The sequence below is a fragment of the Coregonus clupeaformis genome, unplaced genomic scaffold, assembly GCF_020615455.1.
Source record: "Coregonus clupeaformis isolate EN_2021a unplaced genomic scaffold, ASM2061545v1 scaf0012, whole genome shotgun sequence".
Classification (NCBI taxonomy): domain Eukaryota; kingdom Metazoa; phylum Chordata; class Actinopteri; order Salmoniformes; family Salmonidae; genus Coregonus; species Coregonus clupeaformis.
Window position 1 is genome coordinate 1,261,422 of NW_025533467.1, and position 10,120 is coordinate 1,271,541.

The 10,120-nt window shown below is 44.1% G+C and overlaps 1 protein-coding gene across 1 annotated transcript in view; it reads right to left on the minus strand.

Annotated features, from left to right (window-relative positions):
* Window positions 1-9,845, minus strand: part of LOC121545446 (acid-sensing ion channel 1) — an 81,252-nt gene extending 71,407 nt beyond the window's left edge. Inside the window, exons 1-2 of the mRNA XM_041855983.1 lie at window positions 8,492-9,845; window positions 448-643 (exon numbers count right to left, since the gene is read on the minus strand). Of these exons, the coding sequence (XP_041711917.1) occupies window positions 448-643; window positions 8,492-8,853 (558 nt within the window). The 5' untranslated portion in view covers window positions 8,854-9,845. The remainder of the gene's footprint in view (window positions 1-447; window positions 644-8,491) is intronic.
* Window positions 9,846-10,120: the final 275 nt, after the last annotated feature.

Genomic DNA, 10,120 nt, shown 5'->3' on the forward strand with positions numbered 1-10,120 from the left:
GTGGGACAAATCCCAAATAATAAAAGACATGCTTCCAACCTGAGTTTGAGGGATTACAGTACAAACACTGTTTGAAGGAATTAACAAACACATTACGAAAAAGGGATTCTGTTTGTTGCCAGAGCTCTCAAACAGAGGCTGTGGGCATGGTGAGTGATCAAAAGAGGGCATTCCTGCTTGGTTGAGTCACAAAGCACAGTAGGGCCACCACTCTCATTACAGCAAAACATTTAATATGAAGCAGATAAATTAATTGTGAAATAGGTCAATTTTGACTGTGAGGTGCAGTCAAATATACTCAGAACAGACTCGGGAGGCAGAGCGGAGATTCACATACTGCATAATACCGTGTTTGGGAGCTACAGTAATAGCAGCTTCTGTTTTTCCTCTCTTTGGTACATAAAACTATTGTCTTGAAAGATGATCTGAGGCCTTCAGGTAACTTACCACTTGGAAGTCCTCGGCTCTGCACTCACCCCCCCGGAACTGACACGCCAGCAGTATATCCTTGATGTCATGTCCTGTGCGGTCGTAGAACTCACGCATGTTGAAGGGGCGGGGCTTGAAGTTGTGGAAGTCAGCTTTGACCTTCAGGGTCTCCAGAACACTTTCCTCCACCAAGTGGGTGTCCCTGATCTCATACCTAGAGAGACAGAGAGAGAGAGAGAGAGAGAGAGAGAGGGAGAGAGAGAGGGAAGGAGAGACATAAAGAAAGCGAGAAGGAAGGAGTCCAAAAGAGGGCGTTATATTAGTCTAGTCACAAACGTTCTATTTCAACATATTCAAACAGAGGTAGATTGATACCCTTCCTCCTGCTATTCCTCTTCCCAGTCTGTAATACCTACATGTTTCAAGCAGACCACCATAGTCCCTGTGCCTAAGAACGCCAAGGTAACCTGTCTGTAGCCATGAAATGCTTTGAAAGGCTGGTCATGGCTCACATCAACACCATCATCCCAGACACACTGGACTCACTCCAATTTGCATACCACCCCAACAGATCCACAGATGATGCAATCTCTATTGCACTCCACACTGCCCTCTCCCACCTGGACAAGAGGAACACCTACGTGAATATGCTGTTCATTGACTATAGCTCAGCATTCAACACCATAGTGCCCATAAAGCTCATCACTAAACTCAGGACCCTGGGACTGAACACCTCCCTCTGCAACTGGATCCTGGACTTCCTAATGGGCCGACCCCAGGTAGTGAGGGTAGGCAACAACACATCCGCCACGATGACCCTCAACACGGGGCCCCTCAGGGGTGTGTGCTTATTCCCCCCATGTACTCCCTCTTCACCCATAACTGCGTGGCCGTGCATGACTCCAACACCATCATTAAGTTTGCCGATGACACAACGGTGGTAGGCCTGATCACCAACGACGATGAGACAGCCTATAGGGAGGAGGTCAGTGACCTGCCAGTGTGATGCCAGGACAACAACAACCTCTCCTTCAATGTCAGCAAGACAAATGAGCTGATCGTGGACTATAGGAAACGGAGGCTGAGCACGCCCCCATCCACATCGACGGGGCTGTAGTGGAGCGGTTCAAGAGCTTCAGGTTCCTCAGTGTCCACATCAGTAAGGAATTATCATGGTCCACACACACCAACACAGTCGTAAAGAAGGCACGACAACGATTATTCCCCCTCAGGAGGCTGAAAAGATTAAGCATGGACCCTCAGATTCTCAAAAAGTTCTACAGCTGCACAATTGAGAGCATCTTGACTGGCTGAATCAGCGCTTTTTATGGCAACTGCTTGGCATCTAACTGCAAGGCGCTACTGAGGGTAGTGCGGACGGCCCAGTACATCACTGGGGCCGAGCTCCCTGCCATCCAAGATCTCTATACCAGGCGGTGTCAAAGGAAGGCCCTAAAAATTTTGGTGGGCCTGGGAGGGCATAGGCCCACCCACTTGGGAGCCAATCAGCCAATCACAATGAGTTTTTCTCCCAAGGCTTTATTACAGACAGAAATACTCCTCAGTTCCATCAGCTGTCAGGGTGGCTGGTCTCAGACGATCCCGCAGGTGAAGAAGCCGGATGTGGAAGTCCTGGGCTGGCGCGGATGCACGTGGTCTGCAGTTATGAGGCCGGTTGGACGTACTGCCAAATTCTCTAAAACGACGTTGGAGACGGCTTATGGTAGAGAAATTAACGTTCAATTCTCTGGCAACTGCTCTGGTGGACATTCCTGCAGCCAGCATGCCAACTGCATGCTCCCTCAAACCTTGCAACATTTGTGGAATTGTGGCCTTTTATTGTCTCCAGCCCAAGGTGCACCTGTGTAACAATCATGCTGTTTAATCAGCTTCTTGATATACCACACTCGTCTGGTGGATGGATTTTCTTGGCAAAGGAGAAATGCTCACTAACAGGGATGTCAACAAATGTGTGCACAATTTGAGAGAAATAAGCTTTTTATGCATATGGTTAATTTCTGGGATCTTTTATTTCAGCTCATAAAACATGGGACCAACACTTTATATGTTGCGTTTATATGTTCAGTATACATATCTACCTCAATTACCTCATACCCCTGCACATTGACTCGGTACTGGTACCCCGTGTATATAGCCAAGTTATCGTTACTCATTGTGTATTTATTCCTCATGTTATTATTTTTATATTATTTATATTTGTTTCTCTCTGCATTGTTGGGAAGGGCCCGTAAGTAAGCATTGCACTGTTCGTCTACACCTGTTGTTTACAAAGCATGTGACAAATTGGGGCGGCAGGTAGCTTAGTGGTTAAGAGCGTTGTGCCAGTAACCGAAAGGTCGCTGGTTCTAATCCCTGAGCCGATTAAATTACTAAAAAGAAAAAAAATGATTTGATTCCAATAACAAAATTTGAAAGCATGACAATCAGTTTGGGCAGACTTGAGCTCTTAAGAATAAGATGTGAATGTATGGCATAAGAATAAATACTGTTTTTAGACACAGGCACATAGTGATCTTACATTCAATAAATTGATTGTGAATCTCTTTAGTTTTGGTTTATTAATAGAAAGTGAATTCTCCCAACTCTTGAGAAACAAACTGTCTTTCTATTAACTTTCCAAGGACCAAGCTGTAGTAACCTGGATCTAGCTTGATCATGAGCCATACTCTACTCAAAGTGTTGCACTGCTGATTTTGTACGTTTGACCACTGACAAAGAAATGATCAGTCTATCATTTTAATGGTAGGTTTATTTGAACAGTGAGAGACAGAATAACAAACAAAAAAATCCAGAAAAACGCATGTAAAAAATGTTATAAATTGATTTGCATTTTATTGAGGGAAATAAGTATTTGACCCCCTCTCAATCAGAAAGATTTCTGGCTCCCAGGTGTCTTTTATACAGGTAACGAGCTGAGATTAGGAGCACACTCTTAAAAGGGAGTGCTCCTAATCTCCGTTTGTTACCTGTATAAAAGACACCTGTCCACAGAAGCAATCAATCAATCAGATTCCAAACTCTCCACCATGGCCAAGACCAAAGAGCTCTCCAAGGATTTCAGGGACAAGATTGTAGACCTACACAAGGCTGGAATGGGCTACAAGACCATCGCCAAGCAGCTTGGTGAGAAGGTGACAACAGTTGGTGCGATTATTCGCAAATGGAAGAAACACAAAATAACTGTCAATCTCCCTCGGCCTGGGGCTCCATGCAAGATCTCACCTCATGAAGTTGCAATGATCATGAGAACGGTGAGGAAACAGCCCAGAACTACACGGGAGGATCTTGTCAATGATCTCAAGGCAGCTGGGACCATAGTCACCAAGAAAACTATTGGTAACACACTACGTCGTGAAGGACTGAAATCCTGCAGTGCCCGCAAGGTCCCCCTGCTCAAGAAAGCACATATACAGGGCCTTCTGAAGTTTGCCAATGAACATCTGAATGATTCAGAGGAGAACTGGGTGAAAGTGTTGTGGTCAGATGAGACCAAAATGGAGCTCTTTGGCATCAACTCAACTCGCCGTGTTTGGAGGAGGAGGAATGCTGCCAATGACCCAAAACCCACGGCCAAGGCAACAAAGGAGTGGCTCAAGAAGAAGCACATTAAGGTCCTGGAGTGGCCTAGCCAGTCTCCAGACCTTAATCCCATAGAAAATCTGTGGAGGGAACTGAAGGTTTGAGTTGCCAAACGTCAGCCTCGAAACCTTAATGACTTGGAGAAGATCTGCAAAGAGGAGTGGGACAAAATCCCTCCTGAGATGTTTGCAAACCTGGTGGCCAACTACAAGAAACGTCTGACCTCTGTGATTGCCAACAAGGGTTTTGCCACCAAGTACTAAGTCATGTTTTGCAGAGGGGTCAAATACTTATTTCCCTCATTAAAATGCAAATCAATTTATAACATTTTTGACATGCGTTTTTCTGGATTTTTTTGTTGTTATTCTGTCTCTCACTGTTCAAATAAACCTACCATTAAAATTATAGACTGATAATTTCTTTGTCAGCGGGCAAACTTACAAAATCAGCAGGGGATCAAATACTTTTTCCCCTCACTGTAACTCAGCTGCAAGTCTGGCTGGAAAGACTACCCTTTATGAAAAGCTCTCTCACACACAACGTCCACTTATAAAATGTACCTTGTTACTTATAAAACATGTTTGTGTGCATGTTTGTCCACAAGTCTATAAATCATGTGTACCTAGTGCCCTCACGCATGTTTACTTTGGGTGTGTAGCCTACTGAACTCTGGGTGTAGTATGTACTGTACATGTATGTACCTATGTGTGTATTTGTGTGTTTGCGTGCGTGTGTTCTTGCGTCCGTGTGTGCATGCGTGTGTGTGAGGGAGCGTGCACACGTACAGGCACAAGTGTGTGTTTTTCCTTATCCCATCTACACACAGAATAATAGCGCGTGAGTCACAGAGTGGGAAGGGAGAGTCATCCCACTCACAAAACATTATCAGTGGGAGTTCATCTTTTAATAGAGCAGCCGAGAGGCCAGCTAAATCTGACCATGATGTTTTCCTGCTGCCCAGCATGAATACATAGCAGCATAATGTCAACTGGCACGCTCCATATTGACTTGGCGATGCCGTGCTGTGGTATCATTAAACAAGTCAAAACCTTATAGGGCCGTAAAAGAATTAGCAGGATTTAGGCTTTTTCAAATAGGTTTGGCTCATAAGAAGGGGCTTATAGTCAGATTTCTGCTCAGGAACAATTGGTATTGGCAGTGTGAATGGACACACAACAAATCTCAAAAGTAGTGTGTTGAATTAAAGTCTGTGGCCAATCTATATAAAAACACTAGGGGTTACGGGGCCATCAAATCCCCTGAGTAATCTAAGTTCAGTAGAAAGCCAGAATCATCAAACTGAAAGCCATTAAACATTGAATCGCCTACCTACTATTCCACTTCTCATATTTTGGTTCATATTTTGGTTCACCTTATGCCGATGAGATGAGAGCATGGCCCAGTACCTCGGAAGGTACTGATCTGATCCAATTTAGATGTTCTCTCTGGCTGTTGCTAAGTGCCATCTCAGGCTTCCGTTGATTAAAGGAGGACTTAATTGAGTTGAGACCTTTGCTCCCCAATGTTGTTGCAGTGGACAAAGCTGCCAAGTGTGCACTTATTAAATAAAATCCCGAACACACACAAGCCTGACAGAATCAGCCCCGGCTGACACTTTTCCCCCAGTATGGATGGAGTTTTAATATCACGCCACAAGACATTTCCCCAGACCAGCCATGGCAAACACTGAAAGTGACAGGGAGAGAGAGAGAGAAAGAGACAGAGACAGAGAGAGTGAGAGTGAGAGAGAGCAAGATAGAGTGAGAGAGAGAGAGAGAGAGCGAGAGAGAGAGAGAGAGAGAGAGAGAGAGAGAGAGAGAGAGAGAGAGAGAGAGAGAGAGAGAGAGAGAGAGAGAGAGAGAGAGAGAGCGAGAGACCCTCAATTGGATTTCACGCCAAAAGTGCTTTCATTTCTGGATAAGGGCTTAACAAATGAGGGAATAACTACATCGCCTCCCTACCTTGGGAGACGGTATAAGTGAATAAGCACCGACTCTAATTCGCCAAACAAGTCAAGTGTTTTTAAAGTAGTGGGACTGTGGAAGAAAGCCGGATATTTCCCTCTCTGCTAAACAACCATTCTCAGTGACTCCCTAATTGGAAAAAGCTGAGACTTTTTGAAAACAGCTATTCTTAAATTCTCCCTCTTGGGAAATGAAAAGCTTGCCCTTTTATCTCATCTTCCGAGTTATTTATTTTCTGAAGACTATGGGTTCAACATAACAATATAAATGTTGCCTCAGACCAAGTGCCCACGAGATTATGGAATGTTGGTCTACCATTTCAAACAGATACTGGGTCTGTTGTCATATGATTTTACATTGGAACTGATCCCTGTTGATAATGTGACACAAGTTTCTTCCCCTGAGAGGGAGGATAAAGAGATGTATTCATTCATAAAGCTTAATTCACAAAAATGTACTATTTCTATCTCTCAAGAAACAGAAACCTACACCAGATGGTACATTGTACAAAGCTTTCATAAGCCATACCACCGTGACTGAAGTGCTAATTTTAGTGACAGTGTGGAATTGTCATAAATGACGAAATGGGGACGTTTATCCGTGAATGAAAACCAATCCACCAAACACACTGGCGCCTGCTGGGCCCTATAACAAAATGTTATTTTAGATTTCCTCATTTATATCCCATTTTCTATCAGTTCTAGTTTTTCTTTCCCTCTTTTTCAGCCATCTCTCATCTGCTCCCTCATTCTATCTCTCGTCACTTCACTCCCTCTCTCTTTCTCGGTCTCTCTGCCGTCTTTTCTCTCTGTCCAGTGACAGTCCTTCCTGTTGCTTGAGTCACCACTTAAGTGTGTGTGAGTGTGTGTATGCTTCCTGTATGTCCACCTCAGATGATGTGTGTGTTGATGAAATGCAGCAGCTGTTGCCGCTGAGTCCAGCAGGCGTCAACAATCAAACAGGGAGAGATGCAGAGTCAGACAGGGCTGCTGTGATTGGCTCATCAGCCATCAGCACTGACATTTCAGAGACAACTGACACCATGGGGATAGCAGTGTCTCAGGCTGGTATTACTCATAAACTGTCTGTATGGAAATATGATACACACCCCCCCCAATCCCTCCTCTTCCTGCCCATGTCTAGTTCACAGACCTAGGCCAAATGGTCTGTTACTGTTTACAATATAAACAATTTTTACTTTAGATAACTATACCTTGTCTGTCATTCCTGGTGGAAACATCAAGCAACTATTGGTTTGGAGTTGGGTAACAATGAATCCCAAGAGTTTGATGGAATGCAGGGACTAAAATCACAATATACAGAAAAGACTGTGGAGGGCGGTCTGGAGAGTCAACTAAATGCATTCTTTCAAATATGGTTTAACTTGGGCTCATGTTAATCAGAGCAATCAGAGCCCTTTTCCAGCATTCCAAGTTGGAGACTGCATGGAGCTGTGGACCAATGAGCGAGGCGTTAATATCGTTCTCTCAGTGAGCTGCTGCTGCTCTTCTCTGGGGTTTTGTGACGGCAAAGCCCTCTCGGCTCATCCATCCAAGGCAGACTAATCGGGGCTTTCTCTCTAAGCGTGGCTGGCATGACTCACCAACAGTAAGGAAATGGAAGTATCAGAGTGACAAAGTGACAAAGTGCTTCCTGAGGATGTAACAACCTTGAGGTAACTACTGACTATGACTAATTAACTCTCTTTGATTCCCCCCCTCTCGCCCACCGGGGTAAATTGCCCCCAACCTGTAATTTTCACAGAAACCATTTCATGTCACCAATTTTATTCCAAAACTTTCCCTGGCTCCCACTACTCTTGCTCAACTAAAAATCTGTCTCATCTCAATTTCTTAAGTCACTCCAACAAAAGATGTTGAGGTAAATGTATGTCATATTTTGTCATTTAGAAAAAGTTATATACAGTGAGCTCCAAAGTATTGAGACAGTGACCATTTTTGTATTTGTTTTGGTGCTGTACTCCAGCACTTTGGATTTGAAATGATACAGTGCAGACTGTCAGCTTTAATTTTAGCGTAACCGTGTAGAAATTACAGCACTTTCTGTACATAGTCTCCACCATTTTAGGGGACCAAAACTATTGGGACAAATTCAGTTATACTGTATGTGTATTAAAGTATTCATAGCATGCAATGACTACATCAAGCTTGTGACTCTTCAAATTTCTTGGATGCATTTGCTGTTTGTTTTGGTTGTGTTTCAGATTATTTTGTGCCCGATAGAAATGAATGGTAAATAATGTATTGTGTCATTTTGGAGTCACTTTTATTGTAAATAAGAATAGAATATGTTTCTAAACACTTCTACATTCATGTGGATGCTACCACCGATAATCCTGAATGAATCGTGAATAATAATGGGTGAGAAAGTTTCAGATGCACAAATATCATGGTAGCGTCCACATTAATGTAGAAGTGTTTAGAAACATATAAACATGTGCCACTGCACATCCACATTTTGTCACTTGTTTACAGCACCTCTGGTTAAGCAGCGCGAGCAGCTCCCCTGCGTGGTACAGGTCATTTCGCGTCACGCGACTGAAGCGGAACGAGTTGAGGTTGCAGAACGTGACAGCGGGGAACACCATCACCGGGGTCGAGATCTCGTCCAGTTTGGTGACGTGTGGGTACTCCAGGTAGAAGTGTATTCGGTCCACGCACACAAACAGTAAGAAAGTCAAGGAGCCCAGGAAGAACACGACCCATAGACAGCGCTTGATGCAGACCCTCTCATAGGTGAAGATGTGCGAAATTCCGTGCAGTGTTGAGTTTTGCGCAAAAACCTCAACGGTGGGCGGCTGGTTGCAGTCTATTTCTTCGGATTCTACTTTGAGGTCCATTATGCTTACAGTCTCGGTTAATGGCTATAAAAAATACCAAGTGACATTGAAATCGTTTGCAGTTCAGAAGGCAGGTAAATTACTTCACCTCACAATAGCCTACATATTCAATTATCTCTCCAAGCTAATAAAAACACACGCACCGGTAAACATGTAATCGTCCATATTGGTGCACTTAATATATGCGATCTATGGGAATGTGTTTAATATAAAATCCTTACCATGCACCTGTGGCATCTCCAATGCACCTGTCAATAAAAGTAATAGCTATTTAACGACTAGTCGCCCGAACGTGCAGAAAACCAGCGTGAGATTTACTGTCGCGTGGTTATCATCATTCAAAAGGCGGGATGCAAAAACCCACCAAGGTTTCCCTCCTCCAAGTCAGGCGCGCATGAATTCACAGTAAGAGTTAAAAATAAACCAAATAATTATAGAGTATGATTCACCAAGGTGATCCTATTTCCCGTATAAAAGTCCCCATCCTCAGTGGACGGCGTTGGGAGACGCTGTGCTGTCTTGTCAAGTCCAGGTAGCCGATCTAAAAAAAAAAGTGCAAGGCAATAGCCTACAGCGGTGAATAATATGGACCACGTCGGTCGTAGATGAGGAGGCAGTAGGCTACAGCGGTGAAAAATATGGACCACGTCTGTCGCAGATGAGGAGTTAGTGAACTAGGTCTCGTCCGTGTTGAATGTCCAGCTTAAGTTCCTGGTTGAAGAGTAGGCTAGCTTGTTCATATCCATCGTTCCGTTGCGTCTGTCTGTTGGCAGAACCGCGGTTTTATATCCGCAGGAGAGAGGTCCGAGACTGGAGAAGTTATCTAGGGACTGGGGGCTTCGCGGTTGGATTGGTCGGTTGTGACTTGCGAGCGTTTTTTCTTAATGCGTAGTTTCTAGCAATGGTAGGTGGCAGTGAGAGCAGAGTGCAAGGGAGCGGACCTGTCCTGCACACTGAGAGATGAGTGCAAGGGAGCGGACCTGTCCTGCACACTGAGAGATGTTAACTGTGGCATGCAGTTGTGATCTATGAGTAAACTCTTCTATCATGCAAGCAAATGATGGAGAATGCAACAGAATGCACCCGCCCTATCATTATTTCAAACTCTCCCTCTCTCTCTCAGGGTGTAGTGGGTGTGAGAGCCTGTGTACATTTGTGTAGGCATAGGTCTATGTGAGTAATATGGACTCAATGAGATTATCCATAACACCATATATATATATATATATATATATTTGGCTAAGGTGTATGTAAACCTCCGACTTCA